Source organism: Bolinopsis microptera, chromosome 6 (assembly GCF_026151205.1).
Source record: "Bolinopsis microptera isolate Bmic1 chromosome 6, MBARI_Bmic_1.0, whole genome shotgun sequence".
Lineage (NCBI taxonomy): Eukaryota > Metazoa > Ctenophora > Tentaculata > Lobata > Bolinopsidae > Bolinopsis > Bolinopsis microptera.
In genome coordinates, this window is record NC_087077.1 from 12,594,228 (window position 1) to 12,619,834 (window position 25,607).

Here is a 25,607-nt window from a genome sequence, read left to right on the forward strand (position 1 = left end):
CGAGTGCGCTATTTACTTCCTTGTTTATACTGCAGTCAGCCAGCTCCTTTCCTTTTTGTTTGTTCAGTTTATTAAACTTAGCGTTCTTACTTTGCATTGCTTGTTGGTCAACACACACTGTCAGCTCATGCAGCTTTTGATAAACCATCCGTTGCTTCGTCTGATCCTAACATTCCTTCCCGTTCCCTTCTTCTCTAATCCCTTTCCCTCTCTTTCTCTCTATATCTCGTCCGTTCCGTCCCATCCCTTTCCCAGTCTTTCCCATCTATTCCGTCCCCTCCTCATCCCTTTCTACCATAACCCTGCCTTTTTCATCCCTTCCTTATCATTCCCATTCGTCCCTCCCTTTCCCTTCCCGCATTTCCTCATCCCATTCCCTAGCCCTATTTTTTCCCTTTCCTCCCATACCCTCCCTTTCTCATTCCTGCCCTATCTTTCATTATCTTAACTACCACAACCAGGACGCAATGAACCAACTGTAGAGGGAACAGGAAGATCACTTTAAAATCAGAAGACGAGATCACTCAACAAACTAGTGACCACACACATTACAATTTAGTCTAATGTTAATACGAAACTTCCAAAGTCTATCTGTCGTCTGCTACACATTAGGTAATAGGTAGTTATCATTTGTTATATAATAATCAAGTAAAGCTTTTGAATTTCGAAACGAACAATGCTTCTGTCGCGGAGTTAGTGAAATATTTCCTGAATGAGTGAAATGTTTGCAAAGTAGGTTTGCAGAGTTAGTACAGGAAAACACCGATTTTCCGCGTACTTTGGAAAGGGAAAAATTCGCGGTAAATCGGGTTTTGCGGTAAATCGGTTTAAAAATCCATAAAAGCGATAATTTTGAACGTTTAATGATACACTCAGTAATTTAATAACAGAATTCAGATCAAAATTAAAATTATTGCTGCTTTTGCATTAAGGGATCACGCGTCATGAATTTAATCTATACATTATGAAGCGATAGGATTTCATTACATATAATACTGAATAATCATCTTCCTCTGAACGTCTAACTATCATACTGAAGTGAAAAGTGGTGGTCCAGACAATCGGGGAAACAACTGTTCAATAACTTTATCAAACTAACTATTTGAATCTTTACTTACCCTGCAGCTTGTATAAAATTTCGTATTTCAAGATAATGGTAAAACTTTCAAATTGTTGGAAATAGTATTAGTGTCAAATTCGTCGGAAAAAGGCAAATTTTGAAGAAAAATTCGGGGGAGGGAATTACCCGCGGTAGATCGGGGTTTTACTGTAAATGTCTGCAAAGTAAGTGAAATGTTTGCGGGTGAGTGAACCAAGAGAAATATTCCAGGATTGTTGGTGATATCAGAGGGCTCCATATTCGTGCCACCCGAACATACTGGCGGAAATTTTGTGTTTGATCTTGTAGATGTGAACGGGAGTCCGACACAGAATGGTACAGGAATTCTGGTAGCTAGAGACCCTACACACGACGGGGTGAGTTCACTAACAACATGTTTTATACTGTTTTAGGGGGCCAGGAGGAGTTAGAGGAATTATATGCTACGATGATATCCATCAGATTACAGACGAAATATATCGTTTTGTATAAATGACCATAATCAGTCTCCTTAAGGAAGAAAAACACTAACCAACTCCCAAACAATGATACCCTTCATGTCACAAGTAACTGGGTTGGTAACGTTACCGACCTTGGTTACTGATTATAGTGACTTAGATTATAGAATATTATAGTAACCTTGGTTACTGACTCTAGTAACCAAGGTAACTAAAGTTTGTGTTCCCAGCCTCCAGGAACGGTATGTGATGACGGGTTTACACATATATCTGCTACTGTTATCTGCAAAGAAATGGGCTACACCTGCGCAGAATATTGGGGAACAGGTAACGTGTTATTATTCATTTCTATCTTTCTACAACTACTGTACTGTGCGAATGAACTACAAAATGAAAATGAAAGCGAAACTTTTGTAAAACATCAAATTATCATTATCAGGTACGCCGAGTCCCTACTTGGAGTCTTTGGACATAGTAATAGATAACATGCAGTGTTTAGATGTGAACCAGCCCTTCTCCAACTGCAGCTATAATTCGGACCACAACTGTGGACATAACGAGGACATAACACTAAGATGCGGTTAGTAACTCTCAGTTTCACTAAGTTACTTAGTAACCTTTGTTATGTAATTGAAATCAGTTGTTTGGTAACCGTGGTAACCTTAGTTACGCTCTGATAACCCCCTTCTGTTTCAGATAGGTTATGTCAGTTTGATTTTAAACTAGTGGACAGTACTGGTGCACTTTCTACCAACAACTCGGGACTACTGGTCGCTACTAAATTAGGCACCGGCAAGGTGAGTTCTAAAATCCAACTCTTGTAAAACTGTCTTCCCCCCTTTCGAAACGAAAAATGCTTCTGTCGCGGAGTTAGTGAAATGTCTGCAGAATGGGTGTTTGCAGAGTTAGTACAGTAAAACCCCGATTTTCCGCGTACTTTGGAAAGGGAAAAATTCGCGGTAAATCGGGTTTTGCGGTAAATCAGTTTAAAAAATCCATGCGATATTTTTGAAAGTTTAATGGATATAAAACATAACCTATCTGAAACAGAAGGGGGTTACTGTCTTCCCCCCTCAAAATAAATAAAAAGGTCCTTCTGTAAACTTCAGTTGAACATTTCAGAACGGGACAGTGTGTGACGATAATTTCGGTGGGGAGGCAGCACTAGTGATATGTCGGGCCATGGGCCATTCTTGTGCGGCTAGCTGGGCCAAGAGGACCGAGTGGCCCCTTCAGAGTAGCATGGACATCCTGCTGGACGATGTGACGTGCAATGTGGGAGCGCCCAACTCTAGCTTCACCGAGAGTTGCTCTTGGAAAATAGTCAACAATTGTGATCACAACGAGGATATCCATCTGTCTTGTGGTGAGTAATAATTATACTGTATAATAATCACACGTGAATGTGCGCAGTATCACGTGCCTATATCCCTCCCTCCTCGTTACCATGACAACCACTCTCCTGCAGGTTGTATATCAGATAAGTACGAGTTCTACACTCTAGGATCAGATGGGCAGAAGAGTGCTGACGGCAGTGGACTCCTCATAGCTAAAGAGAAAGTCTCTGGCGAAGATAAGGTTTCACATTTATCGCGATTCAAAGCAAGCCAGCAACATTTTGGCTAGAACATTGAGTGAATATCAAGTCCCGAGATTGAGTGATGCTTAGAAAGTAAATTAGTAACTATGTTAAAAGTAGTTACCAATAGTAACTAAGGTAACACTTATAACCACTAGTAACCACTAGCAACCACTAGTAACCACTAGTAACCACTAGTAACCGCTAGTAACCACTAGTAACCGCTAGTAACCACTAGTAACCGCTAGTAACCATGGTAACACTATCACTCCAGGGTAAAGAAGGCACAGTGTGCGACGACAGCTTTGCGGAAGCAGCAGCCAACACAATCTGCAAACAAATGGGATTCAGCTGCTCTGTATTCTACGAGTCAGCTGGGGAAACACCAGACGAGCCGTGGCCAGCGGTGCAAGCTAACTTCTCAGTGGTACTGGACAATGTGGAGTGTACGGAGGGTCTGTCCGGAGAGGGACACTGTAGTTACTCTATAGAGCCCAACTGTAAACACAGCGAGGATATATTCCTGCACTGCGGGACTGAAGATCAGTGTTCTCGAGCTGCCTTCTCCTTCTTCACGGTTGATAGGAATGGAGAGAAAACTAACAATGGATCAGGGCTGCTCATAGCTGCTAGATCTTTCCATGAAGCGGTCAGTTGTTTTCTCAAATGTGTTGAGATCTACATCTCTTTACAGCTTAGGGTCGATTTTTTAAAATAGAAAACAGCCAAAAATAGAAAGATGTTTTTACAAAAGCCCCTTTATTGGGAATTGAAATCGCTTTTATGAATGCTCGCTTTAAGAAAACATGATAATGATATTTTACTGACATACTGTAATGTTTACCTACTACTACTACAACAAACACCCTGATAAGTACTATTTATGTTATCTAACATGCATATTTTGCAGGCGGCTGGAACAGTATGTGATGACAATTTCAACAGCATCTCCGCTACTCTGATCTGTAAGGAGATGGGCTACGAATGCAGTGTAGGCTGGCATGCGGGAGCTAACTGGGACCAACAGAACCTTTATGATATTGCACTTGATAATATCCTGTGTGGCAGCGCCAACAGAACGTTTGCGGACTGTAAGTACGATACCCAACACAACTGTGGCCACTCTGAGGACATATTCTTGTCGTGTGCGTATGACTGCACTTACAACTTTTATCTTGTGGATGATGCTGGTGCAAAGACTACAACTGGAACTGGACTGCTTGTCGCTTCAAGAAGTCTCACTCATGAGGTTTTTATTTCACTTCCTTTATACACTTAAAGGCTAGGGGGGAGCGTAGTTGAGTCGTTTAAGCAACCTAAGATTCCCCCTTAAAATAAGGGCATCCTATAACAACTGAAAAATAGCAGTATGTTCAAAATGGTGTCTAGAAGCTTATTGAATAACGAGTAACGTTTCAGAACGGTACAGTGTGTGACGACAGCTTCACTGATATCTCCGCTTCTGTTATCTGTAAAGAGATGGGATTCGCTTGCTCTGCCTACTGGAATGCTGGGGTGAGCACACTAAATTTTACTTTTAATTTTACTTTCACTTTCACTTTGGCGTCCAAGCGTTCACTTGCATGTCTAGTGTTGGAAACTAAACTGGTCACTATTCAGGGGGAAACAGAATTACAAACGAGTATGAACATGACTATAATGTTGGACAATGTGAAGTGTGTCGACGATACCCTCAACTTTCTAAACTGCAGTTTCAGCTCGGGTGGACACAACTGCAACCACAGAGAGGACGTGCACCTCGTTTGTTGTAAGTAGGCCCTCGTCTATCCTCCAAATAAAACAGGAAAACATTGACAATATTCAAGTATCAAATGTTAAAATTTAGCGCAATGTTAAATTGTAGCCAAATGTTACAAATTTAATCTCTTCAGCTGAGAATTGCGAGAAGGAGACAATATCGTTTTCTTTGGCAAACAGTGCAGGAGAGGACGCAACAGAAACCGGGTCAGGACTACTGCTTGCTTCCAGAGACATAGCAGACTCTATTCAAGTGGTAAGTCTTTCCATGGAACAGAGTACGGCCCATTAATCTGATTTAAACAATTCACCTATTCAAAATGGTGGCTTTTCAAGTGGACCAACCTATAAGTAGGAAGTAACAGGGGCTATTAAGTATGAGAGTCTTCGTCGTAATCAAAAAGCCCCGAATTATTATTTCAGAAAGGGACAGTGTGTGATGATGAGTTCTCCCTTATAGCGGGTAATGTGATTTGTAAGGCGATGAACTTCGATTGCGCTCAGTCCTTCCACAGGTAAGATCATTGAGTGTTTTATTTTCAGTGTTCAAATAATATATCAAATTCATGTTATTATTTTAAAGTTCAGAAATTAAGTTTGATCTAGCGTAATTATTTAATGTGTTGTTCAGTTGTTGTTATGTTATTCTTGTGATTTTTGTCAGTAATATTGGCGTTTTCATTACTAATTATCAATATTATTTAAATACCGGTTCCACACAGCGGTGAACAATGGGAGGAGTTACAGGGAGGATTTAACATAGTCCTAGATAACGTAATCTGTAGTAACGGGGAGAACTTGACCTTCGCTGAGAACTGCACTTACAGTGTCAGTCACAATTGTGGCCACTCTGAGGATGTGTTTCTTACCTGCGCCAGCGGTCAGTTATAGTTGTTTCTGGACCATGCGATGACATCGTTCAGTCAAATTATAGAACTTAGCACGATGATAATAATATGAGGGATGTAGATAAACTGTTGTTGCTGTTTTTTCCTTCTAAATATCTAATCATATCTTGTTATCAGGAGATGATTGCTCCATCACTAAAGCTACGAAGTTTTCTCTCGTTACAAGCACCGGAGCACCATCCACATCAGGATCAGGGCTTCTCATAGCAACTACTGTACAAACCGTAAGTACTAAGTAATCATTGCAACTACTGTACAAACCGTAAGTACTAATTAATCATTGCAACTACTGTACAAACCGTAAGTAATCATTGCAACTACTGTACAAACCGTAAGTACTAATTAATCATTGCAACTACTGTACAAACCGTAGGTACTAAGTAATCATTGCAACTACTGTACAAACCGTAAGTACTAAGTAATCATTGCAACTACTGTACAAACCGTAAGTATTAAGTAATCATTGCAACTACTGTACAAACCGTAAGTATTAAGTAATCATTGCAACTACTGTACAAACCGTAAGTACTAATTAATCATTGCAACTACTGCACAAACCGTAGGTACTAAGTAATCATTGCAACTACTGTACAAACCGTAAGTACTAAGTAAACATTGCAACTACTGTACAAACCGTAAGTACTAAGTAATCATTGCAACTACTGTACAAACCGTAAGTACTAAGTAAACATTGCAACTACTGTACAAACCGTAAGTACTAAGTAAACATTGCAACTACTGTACAAACCGTAGGTACTAAGTAATCATTGCAACTACTGTACAAACCGTAAGTAATAAGTAATCATTGCAACTACTGTACAAACCGTAAGTACTAAGTAATCATTGCAACTACTGTCCAAACCGTAAGTACTAAGTAATCATTGCAACTACTGTACAAACCGTAAGTACTAAGTAAACATTGCAACTACTGTACAAACCGTAAGTACTAAGTAATCATTGCAACTACTGTACAAACCGTAAGTAATAAGTAATCATTGCAACTACTGTACAAACCGTAAGTACTAAGTAATCATTGCAACTACTGTCCAAACCGTAAGTACTAAGTAATCATTGCAACTACTGTACAAACCGTACGTAATGATTTAAAAGTAAGCTTAAGTAGAATATATACTACGTTTTTTAGGAAGAAAAGTAGCACGATAAACCAACTTTACTTTATTTGGTAACCTTGTGTGATCTTGTAAACTCCACTTCCTAAAACCCCTCCCCTCCTAGACTGGAACAGTGTGTGATGATAGGTGGTCTGATGTAAGCGCGGCAGCAGTATGCTCCGAGATGGGCTACCCGTGCGCGCTGTCCTGGACCTCCGGTGACTCCTCGTGGGAGATCCAGAACAGTTACACCATAGCCATGGACAACCTGTACTGCGAGTCAGATAACTTTACCACGTGCACATTTGATCTGGCGCACAACTGCGGTCATACGGAGGACGTGTTCCTGACATGTTCCCACAAGTGTTTGACTAGCGGGGCGGTGATCAGTGCCCAACTTGTGGATAATGAGGGAATGCTCTCTACTACTGGCCAGGGTCTACTTCTGGTCACTTCCAAAGGCGACGACATAGTAAGTTATCTTATCTTTTACTGAATACTTTTTGTTACTTATTCCCTTAAATATTTTGCTAAAAACACAGTCCACTAGCTGAATTCTGAAAGCTAAAATTTATTAATTCCTTCAGGCAGATACAGTTTGTAACAAAGGGTTCGAAATGGTGGACGGGATGGCGTTCTGCAGAACAATGGGATACTCATGTGCACTAGCAGTAAGTAGCGCTGAGCAAGATGCCACTGATCCGTGGGCTATACAGAGCACATACGACATCATGATGTCTGATGTGGAGTGCCAAGAGGGGGCCAAAAACCTTACTGCATGTAACTACAACTTGGTCCACGACTGTGACCATATTAACGACGTATACCTGACATGTGGCGGAGTACAGAATATAGCACGTGTAGGGGTGGCTAGTCAGAGTGGCACTCATTTAGATGCAGGAGCTTGGAAAGCTATAGACGGCAACACTCTCGGCAGCTACTTTACGTAAGAAACACATTAACTTCACTTAAATCTTATTCATCAACTATTATGACTTTACAATTTACAAATGTGTTATTTCTCGACTTTTATCATCTAGCGCTTGCTCTCTTGGAACTAATTGTGTAGAGTGTAGAGATAAATAATATAAGACACTCCTTACAGAGACGATTCCACGACGCACACAGTCCTGAACGATCCTACAGGTCACGTGTGGAGGGTAACCTGGGACAGAGAGTACACCGTAGGCTCCATAGTGATCTACAACAGGGCAGACTGTTGTCAGGAGAGACTTATTGGAGCTACAATACACGCTAACGGACAGGTCATCGGCACAGTTAGCATGGCAGGGGGAGGAGACATGTCTAAGTTCGAGTTTACCGGTTTGAACCTGGTAACTAACCAGGTGGAGATAGTGGGAGGGACTGAGGGGGCTGCTTTAGAGGCGCTGTCTCTTGCGGAGGTGGAGGTGTTCCTCAGGGAGACCAGCTCAAGTAGGTGTCATATTTGTATAATATAATGTACTATTTATAGTACTACAAAAACAAACTTTTCGTGTCACTTATATGTTTTGAATAATCCCCCTCCAGACTATTTATAGTAGTATTTTCCATTTAACTGTGCATTCAACTTTGTAAATTATTTTCAAAGATTTTAAAAAGGTGTAAAATGAAACCTCTCGTAAATAAAACCCGTACCTCAGCTACAAAGTGTGTTCCCACCTTCTCTCTAATGAACGAGAACGGAACAGCTTCAACCACTGGTCACGGTCTACTGGTGGCACACAGTCCTGGATACACTGACTCAGAGACTGGTGCTGGCACTGTGTGTGATGACCTCTTCTCAGACGAGAGTGCTAATGTTGTTTGCAAGACCATGGGTTACCAATGCTCTTCTTCTTGGAGTCATGGCGACAGGTAACACACGTGTTATTGTGTGGCGCGCCCTGTAGTGTAGTTAGTGGTGGATTGGTACATCTAGTAGTTTCTTCCAAGCTTTAAAAATATTGTGTTCTTGACGCATGTTTCTTATCTATCACAAAAACAGAATAGTTAACCTACAGTACTTTACTTACAGCTGTTTGTTGACTAACAGTACCCTACTTAAAGGTGGAGTATACAAGCTACGCTAGATGTGATACTAGACGACGTACAATGTCCCTCCAACACCTCCCCTTTCACCAACTGCACCTACGTCACCGACAACCACAACTGCGCGCACACGGAGGATGTGTTCCTGACGTGTGATAACGGTCTCATCCCTCTGGGATGCTGGTTAGATACAGGATTTGCAGGGCAGGGAGCCGCTATTCCCAGTTTAGAGGGTGGCAACCCTGTATCAGACGAACATTGGACTGCTAGAGAGGATCCTATATCAGTTTGCAAACTGGCTGCTGAGTCTAAAGGTAAACACTGCTTATCATTTTACTGAATGTTAAATGCTGGTTTTATGCTATTATTATTATATAACTTTATTCAAATCAAAAATAGAACATAAATGAACATCTTAAAGATCTGATAAGTAGCCAGAAAAAAAGAAAAACTGATACACAAGCTATAACAACTTCTTCCATCCCGCTCTATCAGAGGCTAAAAGTCTTAAATTGTACAAATCGTCTGTATTTACAAATGGAATGTTCCTGCTACCTAAATCAAATTTAATAGTCTTAAGCAAGTATGCTATACAATATACAATATACATACCTTATAAGTAATTCATTAATACTTTCAGTATCTTCGATTTAATTAAAGGAAAGATTAAATATTTATCAGTATTTGATTTTGTAGATTATGAATACTTTTAATCAATATGTTGTCATACGATATCTTTGATTTACATCATGATTTCTGAGTGCGACAGAAATAAGCCCCAAAATTTAGGTTAAATCTGATAAAGTTTTAATTTGTTCAATACATTCCAGGCTGGACGGTGTTTGCTGTGCAAGCAGGAGGCTGGTGTTCCAGCTCATTAAACGCAGGGGACTCCTACGACATGTACGGAATTTCTACTGACTGTAATGATAACGGGACAGGGGGACCCTGGGCTAACAGTGTCTACAATATAACAGGTTAGATAGATCTTGAGAGCGGACTATTTCTCTCAGCTGATTTCAGTGTTGCCTAACTAAACACACCATGTTGTGGCCCCATAGTTAACAACATCCTCCCACAGAGTCAGGGCTACAGTTACTGGGTTGCTATAGAGACACTGCGTCACGTGCTATACCGTCTCTAGAACACGAGGGTCAGCATCCCATGCTAGACGGGGAACCTTACTACAGAGAGAATCCTGTGGAGAAGTGCAGACAGGCTGCTAAAGCTAGTGGTAATGTTATTTTAGTTGTTGCTAATGTTACCAGCGTTAAGTAGCATTTTATTATTTTGAATCCGGTAAATTTATTAAAGTTTTACCAACAAGATAATGCAGTGCTAATTGAGTAATTCAATACGAGAGCTCTAGCTGGGTGACCTTGACAGTACATAACATAAGTTGTTTCCTCGAGGGTTCTAATCACTAATAATATATTACAACACAATCGTCAATCGTGCCCTATTGGAGCCTACTGCTATACAATTCCAAACACAATGTTTTATTTTTCACAGAAGACCAGTATATTTAAAACTTTTACTCTTCACTTCCGTGATGGCTTGCGACCGGGTGTACCCGATTCCCGTGACTGGTACCTAGGAAAAGAGCGAGGATATAATATATTGCATGCTGCTATGGAAAACCAAAAATAAGGCGAATTCGTTTGCTGGGTATCCTTGCAGTATGGATATAAACTGCGCAGACTCGCTCGGATTACTAGAAACTGTCGTCAGTCAATCACGCACGAGGTGGGAGTATCTTTCGGGTGTAAAGACTTGCTATCTTTACATCAGTCGGGATTAGTACCTAATCGAGCATAAAAGTAACATTAGGGGAGTACTCTCCCCACTTTTTATCACTGCAGTCGCTTTATGACCCTAGTCGTGTTTTAGTAGGCTTCAAAACTAATGGTAACGTTCTTTTGGTTTCTACCGATGTTATTACCATCATCAAATAGCATTTTACTCTATTTCTGCGGGAAAATCTATTTAAGTTTTACCAACAAGCTTTGACATTTTACCATGTATAGTGTTTACAAGTCGAATGTCCGATACGATACCTGAATTACCTTTAATAGGTTTAGGAAGCGTAGTTATTCCTTTGCTCGAGGCTTTCAACCAGGTATTACAACACAATCGTGCTCGATATCAGCCATTGAGTTCCACTCTTAATTAACTACATAATTAAGTAAATAATTGTATTGTTATCATCTTATCTGGTACTTAATCCCTGATCATCAGATCCAATAAGACAAAGATCTCGCATAATTTCATGAGCCCACTGGGCACGGCTATACAATTCCAAACACAAGGATATATCTTCCACAAATGAGCAGTATATAGCTTACTTTTACATACCATATTTGTGGTGGCTGACGACAGGGAGCACATATAATGAACGCATTATAGTCCCGTGACAGCAGAACGCTCGAGTATCCTAAATATTTATGCTGTATATAATACTTATGTCTTATATGGATTACGTCCAAACGGATCCGTATGCTTCATACAGGAGAAATATTAGATATAAACTGCGCAGTCTCGTTCGAACTGCTAGAAGCTGTTGTCGGTCATCATGAAGGCGCGAGGTTGTAACTACCGCGAGCTCCGCAAGGGAGCTCTAGCTACTTACTCTGACGAAAACATAGTACTCAGTATAATGTTAGTATGTCAGTACAGAATGTAATGGGAGACTCATTCTGTAGCCTCATGCTTAAAAATTACTCTAGGGGAGCATTCTCCCCACCTTTTATTAGCATCATGAAATTTTCATGTTGATGCACATATAAATTTATACTGGATAAATTTATACTGGAACACTAAATAGTAGAACTAAACTAAAACTACACTTCCTACTTTCTACAATCATTGCTCACAAAAACATTTCAGGTTTCGAATTTTTCGCGGTACAAGCTGGTGGATACTGTATGAGTTCAGCTCAGGCAGGTACCATGTACAAAGTTAATGGTAAGAGTGATCTGTGCACAGGCGATGGGCAGGGAGGACATCTTGCTAACGACGTCTATCAAATCAGAGGTAATTTAGTAACTTAGTAACCAGTCGCAGTAACTAAGTACCCATCAATAATACGGTAGCATTAAGTCACAGTAAATAAGTAACCATCAATAATAAGTTAGCACCAAGTCACAGTAACTAAGTAACCATCAATAATAAGTTAGCACCAAGTCACAGTAACTAAGTAACCATCAATAATAAGTTAGCACCAAGTCACAGTAACTAAGTAACCATCAATAATAAGTTAGCACCAAGTCACAGTAACTAAGTAACCATCAATAATAAGTTAGCACCAAGTCACAGTAACTAAGTAACCATCAATAATAAGTTAGCACCAAGTCACAGTAACTAAGTAACCATCAATAATAAGTTAGCACCAAGTCACAGTAACTTAGTAACCATCAATAATAAGTTAGCACCAAGTCACAGTAACTTAGTAACCATCAATAATAAGTTAGCACCAAGTCACAGTAACTAAGTAACCATCAATAATAAGTTGGCACCAAGTCACAGTAACTAAGTAACCATCAATAATAAGTTAGCACCAAGTCACAGTAACTAAGTAACCATCAATAATAAGTTAGCACCAAGTCACCTTAACTAAGTAACCATCAATAATAAGTTAGCACCAAGTCACAGTAACTAAGTAAGAAAAGGACTTATACAAACAGTCGAGAACTCTCGACCCCTGATTCTGATGTAGCAGAGGAGTTTAGCTGCGTGTGTGGTCGACGCTTTACAACGGAAAGGGGTAGGAACATTCATCGAGGAAGGATGAAGTGCTCTTGGGAAGGGGAGCAACCGTTAGATGTTGCATCTGTAAGTTCGGTGGAGGTACCTGGCCAGGACGATAACCACAGTGCCAGGGATATCCAGGCCCTTCTTTCAAAGAGTTCTTCTATTGACCCACCTGCCCCTAAGAAGCCCAAGGTGAAGTGGCCGGCCGCAAAGGATGAGAGGTGGGTAGAGTTTGATGTGAGTGTTAGTAAGAGAGTGAGACAGGAGCAGAAGGGGAAGCCATTCCAGGAGAAGATGGTGAGCCATTGCGACACGGTGTATGATGATGGTGTGAAATGGTTTGGGCTCGTGATTGATGGTGCAGAGTCAGGTAAAGGTCTCAGGTTTGCCAACAGGAGACAGGAGGAGATTGATAAGTTGGTCATTGAGAGGAGAGTGCTGAGGAGGAAAGCCAGGAAAGCTTGTTCCCAGTCTGTAAAGGATGGTTTCAATGCTTTGCTTAGAGGCCTGGCAGAGAAGCTGTGTAAGTTGAGAAGAGCAGAGGCAAGGAGGAAGAAGCAGAGAGAAGTGAGGAGACATAGAGGTGGGTTTACTCGAGATCCTTTCAAGGCTATTAAAGGTATTCTTGAACCAAGCCCTGTGGGAGAGTTAAAGTGTAGTAAGGAGGAGTTAGACAACCACCTGTCTAATACGTATAGTGATGCCAGTCGGGCAGTTCCTCTTGGCGTTCTGAATGGGTTACCTGAGGCAGCTCCTAGCCCAACTGTGGGGTTTGACATCAGGAATATAACCAAGAAGGAGTTCGACGAGGTTATTAAGAAAGCCAGAGGTAAGAGTTCACCTGGTAACAACAGCATCCCGTATACGGTGTACAAGAGGTGTCCAGGAATATCTCAGAACTTGTGGCATGTGCTGAGAGGAGGCTACAAGGCTGAGGAGTACCCAGACAACTGTAGGTACTTTGAAGGGATCTACATTCCTAAGGCGGATGGAGATTTTGGACCCAGCACAGGACGGCCTATATCGCTAGGAAACATTCAGGGGAAGATATACCTCGCTGTGTTGGCGAAAAGATTAACCAACTTTGTTGTCGCTAACGGATATGTGGATCTCTCTGTGCAGAAGGGTGGAGTTCCTGGTGTACACGGATGTACAGAGCACTTTGGAGCTATGTGGGAGGTGCTCAAAGATGCTAGAGTTAAGAGAAAGGATCTGAGTGTTGTCTGGTTAGACTTGGCGAATGCTTACGGGGCTGTTCCACATTTACTTATTGTGAAAGCACTCCGCTTCTATCATATCCCCGAGAAAGTTATCAACATCGTAATCAAATACTTCTCGGAGGTTTACGGAAGATTCTCCTCTAAAACAGTGACATCAGAGTGGCAGCAGTTCGAGATAGGAATATTTATGGGCTGTGTCATCTCGGTGATCTTGTTTGTGCTATGCATGAACCTTTCTGACGAGTACTTGAAGATGAAGGTACCCAGGAGTGTCGAGTACATTAAGGATGGAACAGCTATACCACCCCTTAAGCTGTTTATGGATGATAGCTGCCTTACCACGGCTAAAATGGTAGATATGCAAACCCTGCTTGATGTTTATCAGGAGTTCGTTGTGTGGTCAAGGTTCAAGCTTAAGTCGTCTAAGTCTAGGGCACTAGTCTACCAGAAGGGAGTGACAGTGGAGTGGGTTGTAGAGAGTTCAGAAGTTAGTCAGGCGAGGTTGCAGCTTAGCGGGGAGGTGATCCCGAATGTATCTGAGAAACCAATCAAGTTTCTAGGGAGGTGGATTCGGGCAGAAGGAAAGGACAAAGCTATAATCGAGAAAACACACGAGGATCTTGTTACATACCTCAGTAGACTCGATCTTAGCTCCCTCACCGGCCTGCAGAAATGTTGGGGGTATCAGTATATGGTCCTTCCAAAGATGAAGTGGCCACTTGCCATTTATGATATCCCGATCAGCACTGTTTCTCGCTGGGAGCAAACAACTAACAGTCATCTCAGAAAATGGCTAGGAGTGGGACACACGCTTAGTAGCTCTTGCCTGTTTAGTCATTCATCCAGTGTTGCTCTCCCCATCGACAGCCTAACCGACACTTGGAAAGTAGAAAAGTGCCGTCTCTTGCAGTCATATCAAACATCTCAGGATGCTTTGATCAGAGCGGTGCAACCCCAGGTGCGGTCTGGGAGAGTTTGGAAGGCAGATGCTCAGCTTCACGAAGCTGAAAGAGACTTGGTGTGTGAGTCAGTGCGAGGTATGGTGCAACCTCTTAGTAGAGCGGGAATTGGTTTCGGTGATTGGAAGAAGCCCTGGGAGAAGATGTCAGAAAAGGAGCAGCAGAGGGAGGTGTTGGATAGGGTTAAGGAGAACATCAGGAAGGAAAGAGAGGTGCAGTTGGGTACGTTGGAGATGCAGTCCAGGTGGGGTAATTGGAGAGAGCTGGTGACAAGGACTGACATGAGCTGGCACACGCTCTTCAAGTATGGGGACTCATTAATCGGTTTTCTGCTTAGTGCTGTGTATGGCACGCTTGTTACACCAGCTTTAGCATCCAAGTGGAGCGAGGATGAGGATGGGATGTGCAAGCTGTGTGGTGACAAGTTGGGAACTGTGCCGCATATTCTGGCTGGTTGTCCTGTGGCACTAAGTCAAGGGAGATACCGATGGCGCCACGATAAGGTGCTTAAACAAATAGCAGACCAAGTGAAATTCCATTGTGAGCGGAGAGTCAACAAGAGGAAGAGCTCTTGTGTCACTCGGAAAGCCATTGAGTTTGTTCCAGCAGGAGGGAGGTTTAAGGAGGTGAAGAGGTCGAAAGTCAGTGAGTTTGGGATTCTGAGTGGGGCCACTGATTGGATAGTATTAGCAGACCTGGATGAGCAGCTGAAATTCCCGTCGGATATAGCAACGACCAGATTAAGACCAGATTTGGTTCTTTTCTCGAAAGCTTCCAAGAGAGTAATCTGGTGGGAGCTTACAGTACCGTCGGAAGAGAGAATAGCTGCATCCCATGAGCTGAAGCTTGATCGGTATAACAGTCTACAAGCGGAAATACAAGCTAATGGGTGGTCATGTTTCAGCTTTGCTGTTGAGGTTGGTGCTAGAGGTGTGGTCGCAGCAAGTTTGGAGTGTGCATCAAGGAAGATTGGTCTGACTGGGAGAGCCCTCAAGAAGTTGGTCAGAGATTGTGGGAAGGATGCAGCCCATTGTTCAAGATGGATTTATCTGCTGTCTAGGAAAAGAGAGTGGGAGATGAGAGCTGTTTGAGCTTTATGACTTCACCTAACAGCCAGAGGTGCCATAAGCTAACTCGTCGTAAATCGCGAGCTCTAGCAGGTATCCTCGGGTGATTGTCAGATCAGATGGTGGTCCAAGAGAGACTGCTGGGGCACCTGACAGAAAACCGTATCGCAATGAAAGCCCCGAAACGGTGTCAGGTTTGTGACTGAAGATTCTGATCAAGCTCAGGGTTGAGTCTACACAGTGTCGCCACTTGCCGATGCCAGTTGATGCGAGAAGACACTGATGTAAGTGGGAAGTTATGTCTAAGAAACAGCGTGTGGTTCGGGTGCCGGTTGAACGCATGTAAAAGGGAGGGTATATCCGTATTTCGCTGCTAGTGATGCAGTCCTTAGCCCGGTAGCTAAGGCTTCCCCGTTTCTCGCTCATTTGTGCTCCAATGGGCTTGTGACCTCTGCGGGGGTCAAGTGCAGGATGAGGGACATGGCTGACCAGGAGAAGGTTGTTTTTGGGAGATAGAGTAAGGTTGGTTTGATGTTGTGCCTTCGCAGTTTGACTGTATCTTTACTCTACCATCAATAATAAGTTGGCACCAAGTCACAGTAACTTAGTAACCATCAATAATAAGTTGGCACCAAGTCACAGTAACTAAGTAACCATCAATAATAAGTTAGCGCCAAGTCACAGTAACTAAGTAATAATAACAGAATCTGTCTCCACAGATAACGCGTGTTCAGTGGTTAATAAGGACTACAAGTTCTACTTTGTAGACGAGAAGGGAGCCAGGGCCATTAACTCAGGCCTCCTTATTGCTGAGGGAAAGTCAGGCCCTGGGGTAAATATTTTATTTTGCGGCCAATTTTCAGCAACAAAACGGCAAAATTGCTTAAGAGCTGATCTCAGTGTCGGTGTGAGTCGTGGTGTTACTAACAGTTGTTAGTTGTGATGTTACTAACCACAGCTGTTGTTATGTTAACAGTACAAATTACTCGCAGGAGTTACCAGGCACAGTGTGTGATGATATGTTTAACGACACATCAGCTACTGTTATTTGCAAAGAGATGGGCTTCACTTGTTCTACCGGTAGGATATATTACCTTCGTCATCTCGATTACATTGTTGTTAATGTTATCATAGTAATACGGTTTTGTAGTCACGGTTACATTGTTTTTATCATAGTAATACGGTTTTGAAGTCACGGTTACATTGTTGTTATCATAGTAACACGGTTTTGTAGTCACGGTTACATTGTTGTTATCACAGTAACACGGTTTTGTAGTCACGGTAAAGTTGCTGTCATGGTAACAGTGAACTGCTATCACAGGGTGGAGTAGAAAGTTCTGGGAGGTGATACAGAAACAGTACCCCATAGTACTGGACGACGTGCAGTGTGGGGCTGATAACATCTCCTTTAGTGACTGTACCTTTAAAACATCCAGCAACTGCGGCCATAACGAGGACATCTTCTTAGGATGCGGTAAATAGTTTAACTTTTGGTTAATATTTGGTTTTAAAATATGGATTATGGTTGGAGTGCTACTGCATTTATTTTAGCTGATAGGAGCATTGATAATTCAGAATTATTGCTTGGAAAATATTTTTCTGTTAACAGTTTTATACATTTGTATTGTATTTCAGATAGCGAGTGTTTGCCTGCTAAGTATGTATTTAAGTTAGTGGACGCCGAGACGGGTCAGACAGCAGCTGCAGGTGGTAAAGGACTGCTAATAGCTGCCAAGAATGGGACAGACACGGTTAGTAGTTTGTCTTATATAAAATATTTAATATAAGATTTTGAATTTGAAACATTAGCCCATAGTCTTTAAAAGTAACATAACTCGTTCAAAGCACTATGGTGAAACATTAATTATTATTACGAATATAATCAGGGGTAAAACAGCTATCAGGCTGTTTCTGAAAACGAAATCAATTAGATAGTGTATCACAATTCACAACGAAACAAATTACTACAACCCCTCACTAACACCTCTCTCCCAAGAGAGGGACAGTGTGTGACGACGAGTTTAACGAAACAGCAGCCACCCTGATCTGCCAGGCTATGGGCTACGTGTGTGCTAAAGGTCACTACTTACAACGACCCAGCACCACACTTCAGGGCACTCTGGATATCGTGCTAGATAATATCAAGTGTAGTAATACTACCACTTCCTTTGATGAGTGTCCCTATGTTACGGGTCATAATTGTGTACATAGTGAAGATGTCTTCTTGACTTGCAGTGAGTTTCTGTAGTTATTTAGTGTGTTTTGTCTTCTGATTTTAGTTTAACGCTTTATAAATTGTAACACACTTTGTAACGCTATTATATAAACTATAACACACTTTGTAACGCTATATAAACTGTAACACACTTTGTAACGCTATTATATAAACTGTAACACACTTTGTAACGCTATATAAACTATAACACACTGTGTTACGCTATTATATAAACTATAACACACTTTGTAACGCTATTATATAAACTGTAACACACTTTGTAACGCTATATAAACTGTAACACACTTTGTAACGCTATTATATAAACTATAACACACTGTGTTACGCTATATAAACTATAACACACTTTGTAACGCTATATAAACTGTAACACACTTTGTAACGCTATTATATAAACTATAACACACTGTGTTACGCTATATAAACTGTAGCACCCCATCTCAGAGCACACTCTGGAAGAATGTGAAGCTAAGGAGTTGTACACGTTCCACCTAGTTGACAGGCAGTTACAAGACGTTACTGCATCCGGGTCTGGACTACTAATGGCTAATAGAACCGAGGAGGGCAAGGTAATACAGAATACTTTCACTTTCACTTTATATCTCTTTTAACTATTGCTTGTAACTATTCTAAACTATTTGCAGTGCTACCCTCCTTAGTCCTCATAACCAGTTTTCCAAATAATCTAATGTAACAAGGACTCAAGTTACATGAGCATACATCCTGAATCCAATAACGGTTTACAAAGTTTACAATTACTCGAGTAACAAATCAATACACCAGACAGGGACAGTTTGTGACGACAGATTTAACGAAACCTCCGCTAAAATTATCTGTAACGAAATGGGCTTCAACTGTGCCACCGCTTTCTTCAACGCAGCTAGCTACAAAGGGGTAATGATATATACAAATAACATGACCAACACATTGTGTTGGTGGATTAATTCAGGGGTTCTTGAGGATGGATTGTAAAGTATTCTAAAAATGTGTTATCATTGCGAGCACATTCAGTCCACCAGAGAAGACAGAGCGTTGTAAGTTGTAACTCACCAGGTACAAGAGAACGAAACAATAGTGCTAGATAACGTGGAGTGTGGGGAGGCAGCAGAGAGGTTCACTGACTGTTCCTACCAGTTCCACCATGACTGCACACATAATGAGGACGTCTTCTTGATCTGTCGTGAGTACCTTTATCGTTTTACTAAAAACTACAATTCCAAGTAAATGATTGCGCTGGTAAGTTAGTACTAGTACTTGAACTGGTACATGTTTTCAGATATCTAAATTCCTTACTACTTCAGAGCAGGAATGCAAGGGTAAACCGTTTGCTTTCAACCTGGTAGACGACCAAGGTCACCAGACTACAGCTGGAGAGGGGCTACTTTTAGTGCACACTCTCAAATCTATTGAGGTACGGGATGTGAGTAATTATAGTGCGGAGGAGTGACATGTTAGTAACGACACCTCCAACTATATTATTGAGATTGTAACATAATCAGTTACCACTATATTGAGATTGTAACATAATCAGTTACCACTATATTGAGATTGTAACATAATCAGTTACCACTATATTGAGATTGTAACATAATCAGTTACCACTATATTGAGATTGTAACATAATCAGTTACCACTATATTGAGATTGTAACATAATCAGTTACCACTATATAATTGAGATTGTAACATAATCAGTTACCACTATATTGAGATTGTAACATAATCAGTTACTACTATATTGAGATTGTAACATAATCAGTTACCACTATATTGAGATTGTAACATAATCAGTTACCACTATATCGAGATTGTAACATAATCAGTTACCACTATATCGAGATTGTAACATAATCAGTTACCACTACATTGAGATTGTCACCAAACCATGGTTACCACTATTATACATACATAATATGTTGAGTTATGTTTAAATGTAATACGAGTTATGTTATGTTATAATGAGTTATGTCGATCAGCTCAACCAGAAGTAGTTAAACAATGTGTTCAGGGTGCAACTAGTGGTACAGTTTGTGGGGACAATTTCAACCAGGAAGCAGCAGCGGTAATCTGTAAACAAATGGGACACGACCATGCGACCAGCTGGAATACTAGAGATCACAAGGGTATTCAGGTACAGTCAACAAACATACACACGGACTAACTCACGTACAGACAAAAATACCTAATTAAATGCGTTTCTGCACCAAGCACAGCGATAAGCAGCTATATTAATTCTTCACTAACTCAACCTTGTTTGGAAGATTCTAACCGAATAATAAATTTCAGATGATGTACCCAGCTATCATGAACAATGTGAGCTGCACAAACACAGACCAAGCGTTCGGAGACTGCAGCTACGCGTTTGACCACGAGTGTACGGCAGACGTGTACCTGGTGTGTCAGGCCAAGGAGACCCTAGTCAGCATGTGCCCAGCAGGTAGTCACTACGAGGATAATACGTGCCAGCCCTGCGCACACAACACTTACAAAGCTCTCTATAACGGGGACCCCTGTGTGAGGTGCCCGCCTGGGAGCGTCAGCGGGCCTGGCAGCTCCAGCTGCACGGTGTGTCCTGAAACCAGTGTGCATGTGGGGAATAACTGGCATTGTACCTGCGCTGAAGGAACCTACTTCAACATGAACAATGGGAAGTGTGAGACTTGTGCTCCTAACACTTACATCGCAAAGACTTTAAACTCCTCCTGCATAACTTGTCCAGCCGGCAGCACTTCCGCGCAAGGAGCAACTTCCTGCACGTGCAGCCCAGGTAGCGTGTGGACCACACTGTTCGATTTAGGCACGTGCAAGGAGTGTGGCGCAAACAGTTACAGCTCAACTGGCGGTACCTGTGAGAAGTGTCTTGATGGTCCCATCCTTGAAGACAAGTCGGGTTGTAAGTGCGGGTCTGGACGTTTCTGGAATAGCGCTGATAATGCATGTGCTGTGTGCCCAGCGAACAGTGTTAGTGTGTCGGGCGCTAAAGAGTGCACTCAGTGCCCTCAGTATACTATAGCTAGTTCAGAAACTAAGTGTTCCTTCTGTGAGGAAGGAAAACACTGGGTGGACTACCAGTGTCTGGATTGCCCTGAGGGCTCAGTAGGTAATAAAATAGATTGTCTTAAAGTGGGCTCAGCGGATAACCAGGGAGACACACACGCCGTTAAAGCTGGAGCTGCCGGTAATGCCTGGTTGTGGCCGGTCATAGTGGCGGTGGTTCTAGCAATAGCGTGTGTGGTTCTGGTGTTTTGGGTGATCAACCTCCGGAACAAGGTGAAACGCAACACTGTGTCCTACGGGACGGACATCCTCGAGGAGGCTGAGTTTATGGAGATGTCTTACGAGCCGCGCATCACGGACCTTAGTTCAGCTGATAACGTGCAGTTACTTCCTGCTGATGATTAAGTAGACTTACTATAGACTTACTGTGGTGATGTTTGTTGCTATAGTGATATTTGTTGCTATAGTGATACTTGCACCTATGGTGGATACATAATATTTGTTGCTATAGTGACTTAAATTGTTGCTTTAATTAATATTCAAGTCACTATTGTGGCTTCGTTTGTTTTCATGGTGAAAAGGTCGCTATAGTTCGGATAGTAACTGGACTATTTGAAAATATTTTCATCCAATCAGATGGTTGCCATGGTTACCAACTACCAATCAGATAACCCCAACCCGAGATGTTAGATCTAATTCAGATCTAAATTTAGAGCTGAATATTGTAAAGAAAATATCTTTTTACCAAGAGATTCATAGAATTTATAATTGTAATTGTAAGAATTTACTGTTACTGTTGAAATCGAAGGAAACTTTAGGGAATTGGACATTGGTTATTTAGATTTCAAGACAGTGACAAATTTATATGTAATACGAATGAGTGACCAGAACAGAGAGAGAGAGAGAGTGACCCATATTATTACTATGCAGATAATTTATTCAAACAGTATTAAACATATTAAGATATTGCATGTGTCACAAGTAAATTTAAACTTTAGAGCACAATCTTTTTAAGTTTTTACATGAAATATAAGAAGACATGAAACCAGGGACTTTAGATTTCATTGATATTTCCGAATTATTATGACAGCGTTTTTAACAATTTGATTCAATATTTTTACTTATAATTTTATACCAGGCAAGTAGAAATATATCTAGTATAGTTATAAAATCTTTAGCTGGACTCTTTTACTGATTTCCATATAAGGTAATGTTACCATGGACATTGTAACACTACCATATAAGGTAATGTCTAGAAGATATTGATTATCCCTTTCAATGTAAATACTTAACATTACATTCCCGTTTTTGATTAAACTTAGAATTAGTTTTCAGATTTTGTTTCTTAAACTTTTGATTTCTGAGTTTATAAATAAGAATATAATTTTCGACAGTTGCAAATTTTATGAGTGGTGTTTTATTTCTCCCTCAAACTCAAACCTCTCAGACCATGTCTCAGGATCTATTTCGTTTTAACCAATCAAAGCATATAAGCCGGTAGGGTACCCTTATTCGCTAATATTTAATAGTGACAATCGATCATTTTTCAAAAATAGTGACAACCGATAATTTTTTCAATAAATGGCGATGGCATCCTTTACCCTCAGCGCCGTTTCAATCACTCTAAATCAGAGATTTTCAAAAGCATCTTATTCAAACCTGATGTTATAGCAAGCAACATTTGACAGAGCATAGTGTGGAGTGAGCTATGTGCCCATCCTTGCAGAACCCGGTGGATGTCCTTGCTGTACGGCAGTGTTAAACAAGGAACTGAAACCGAGGGGTTCCGTTCAGGCCCTTCACACTTTGTTTCTGTCTAGTTCTAATGTACCGTCACAATAGTGACTTTAATATAAACCTGATGGCAGATTATGATTTAAGGGACTGGCCCACACGAACTATAATGTTTACAGCTCAACAGTCCGTCTCTGTAACCCGCAGAGCATATCATATTACTAACCCGCCAATGCTTTAAACTTTCAAACAGCAACCGAACGTTACCATGACAACCTGCAACGACCCCACATATCCAGTGTCATAACAAGAGCGAGTTAACTGTTAATGATATAATAACCAATCTATCAAACTCATTATCTCATATTTGGCTTTATTCCAGCACATCCATTACCCCATATTTGGCGTCTGTCAAGATTCTACTTAACACGCTACATATTAAAGTGAGACATACATTCAAGCTAATGTTTCCAATAAATACATGGGTGGCGAATATGTAATGGTCCTATTTGCGCTGAGCTGAATTCTATGACGTCACAGCTCTCGTAATGAGTTGTGCATGTTGTGCAGCAGTGTGACAGAAACTGTGGTGTTGACTTAATAACTATGCACAGTAGAACTCCAAGTAAAGCTTGCTTATTAAGCAGAGTTCTGGTGATGGTTGAGTAGTGTAGCGCGTGTAGCATGGCAGTGCTTGTAGAGAGTTATACTGTAATAGTAAGCAGGCACCGTGATGTAATAATACTACAAATATAGGTTCTTAACGCAAGCTTAAAAAATATTGGCTTTTTTCTGCTTTAAACTTTTAAAGATAAAAACTACAGCTGTATATATAATTGAAATAGAGGCTTGAGAAACTACATCCAGGAGTAGCTTTGAAAACTTATCAAAGGAAATTATGGTTGATATTTCTGTTTTACTATATTTACCCTTTGGTTGTGGTACAGGTATCTCAGAATGATTTTAATTGAAACCACGTTCGATGAAAAACTTACCTCCCGTAATCGTTCATATAATCGGAATTTCTACAATTCATTGAATAAGCTAACAATTTGGTTACTTTTATGAACGATGTTCATGAAGATCACGTACTCTTCAGTACCGTAATAAGTACCGTAATAAGTACCGTAATAAGTACCGTAATTACCTGTCTTCAGACTGAAGTAGGAGCTCCTTATTCTGGGAGACCTCAATCTCCAGCTCGTGTCCCCTCTCCTGCTCCTTCCTTCTTCCAGCCTCGCTCTCTTCGAAATTCTCTCTCAGTTTTGCACACTTATCCTCGCATTCCTTTATAACTAAACTCTGAGGGGAGGGGTTACAATGGTGCACATTGTACATTCATAAAACAGTGTAGATGACATCTATCCAGTAGAATAACAAGACAATCATAACATCATTGAAAGTTTTCAGTCTGTAAGTATGTCTGTAAGTATGTCTGCAAGTATGTCTGTCAGTATGTCTGTCAGTTAATCAGAAAGTATGTCAGTAAGTATGTCTGTTAGTAATCTAAGTATGTCTGTAAGTATGTCTGTAAAGACGTGTAAGTATGTACCATGTTGTCAGCTTGAGATTTGTACTCCTCCTCCATCCTACTCATAGAGTTGGTTGTCTCATCTATAAGTTTCTGTAAGTGTTCCTGGTTTTCGGCTTGTAACCTCACTGTTGCTTCCTCCTGCTCCTCCTTCAGCTTAGATAACTAGGAATAAAGTACAATCTTATTGTCTAGAGTCTCCAAATTCAAATTCTAATTTACTATATTAAGTTGAAAATACGTGAAAACTGCCTCAGTCCTGAAATGTGATTTTGATAAAGACCCCCCGGCCTCCTTATGTAATAAACTATTTTGTTATCTTACCCTCTTCTCGCACTCCGTCCTCAGATTTGAGGTAGTCTGATTCTGTGCGTTCCTAAAATCATATGCCTGACGTTCCTTTACCTCTCTTAACCTCACATTTTCCTCTTGTGCCTGTGTGATTTTATGTTTAACCGATTAGGGGATCATGTAACAAATTTAAACGATACTAAATAACGAGATTTATGCTTTGATGGGTCAAGTTATCTTACTTGTTAAAGGCTTTTTTTTCTCTAAGGCTTAAAAGGTTAATTATATGATGTATAATACTTGAAATTAACTGACAAGAGCTTACATAATATATAACTTAATTAAATTGGAAATAATTTTAAGATCGTTTTTCTTGGTGGTTATCAATCTTAAGATTCTACACTCGTTTATCTTGGGGCGACTGCGGATGAATACCATCATTACTGATTTGTCGATTTCATATGAAACGTCAGCTAACACATCTCATGACAAAGAAAGAGAATGTCTAACATCCTCAATCCTCATAACGGTCACACAGACACTGAAGACAAACAATCCCACAGAAACATATGCTAATCATATTAATCTGCTGAAGACGATTTAAAGATGCTTTTTTAAACTTCTGTTTAACTAACAAACTTAACTAACTATCGTATTACAAATATATTTCAAGAATCTCCCATCATTTCGTTCTAATCGTCTTACTTTACCTGTTGTAACCTCCTCTCTAAGGTCTTGTTGTTGTTTTCAAGTTGTAAAACTTTATTTCTGTACTCGGATCTAAATTCTTCTACTTCTTTCGTCTTCTTGTCCAGGATCTAGTGGATTGATTTAATACATTTTATTAAATTAAACGGTAAAATCGTGACTTGACCATA

General features: G+C 40.7%; 2 protein-coding genes across 3 annotated transcripts in view; one reads left to right on the forward strand and one right to left on the reverse strand.

Moving 5' to 3' along the window:
• Positions 1-25,607, reverse strand: part of LOC134816299 (centrosomal protein of 112 kDa-like) — a 42,465-nt gene that overhangs the window by 14,208 nt on the left and 2,650 nt on the right. Inside the window, exons 6-9 of the mRNA XM_063825078.1 lie at positions 25,440-25,547; positions 24,763-24,873; positions 24,460-24,603; positions 24,055-24,209 (exon numbers count right to left, since the gene is read on the reverse strand). Of these exons, the coding sequence (XP_063681148.1) occupies positions 24,055-24,209; positions 24,460-24,603; positions 24,763-24,873; positions 25,440-25,547 (518 nt within the window). The remainder of the gene's footprint in view (positions 1-24,054; positions 24,210-24,459; positions 24,604-24,762; positions 24,874-25,439; positions 25,548-25,607) is intronic.
• LOC134816297 (deleted in malignant brain tumors 1 protein-like) lies at positions 460-22,579 on the forward strand. Of its 2 annotated transcripts, none has more exons than XM_063825074.1 (34): positions 460-612; positions 1,331-1,476; positions 1,788-1,884; positions 1,997-2,137; positions 2,254-2,354; positions 2,680-2,923; positions 3,026-3,135; positions 3,411-3,785; positions 4,047-4,385; positions 4,556-4,651; positions 4,757-4,904; positions 5,029-5,150; positions 5,318-5,409; positions 5,617-5,774; positions 5,920-6,026; positions 7,039-7,386; positions 7,502-7,860; positions 8,020-8,348; positions 8,558-8,771; positions 8,964-9,259; positions 9,776-9,922; positions 10,027-10,179; positions 11,832-11,978; positions 16,661-16,773; positions 16,934-17,021; positions 17,263-17,415; positions 17,577-17,692; positions 17,938-18,175; positions 18,622-18,746; positions 18,961-19,071; positions 19,231-19,357; positions 19,479-19,597; positions 20,185-20,307; positions 20,463-22,579. In XM_063825074.1, exons 1-34 carry the CDS (start codon positions 564-566, stop codon positions 21,576-21,578), a joined length of 6,747 nt encoding a protein of 2,248 aa, XP_063681144.1. In that variant the 5' UTR covers positions 460-563; the 3' UTR covers positions 21,579-22,579. The 2 variants fall into 2 exon arrangements, with proteins under 2 accessions (XP_063681144.1, XP_063681146.1); XM_063825076.1 differs by having other exon boundaries at positions 19,479-19,588.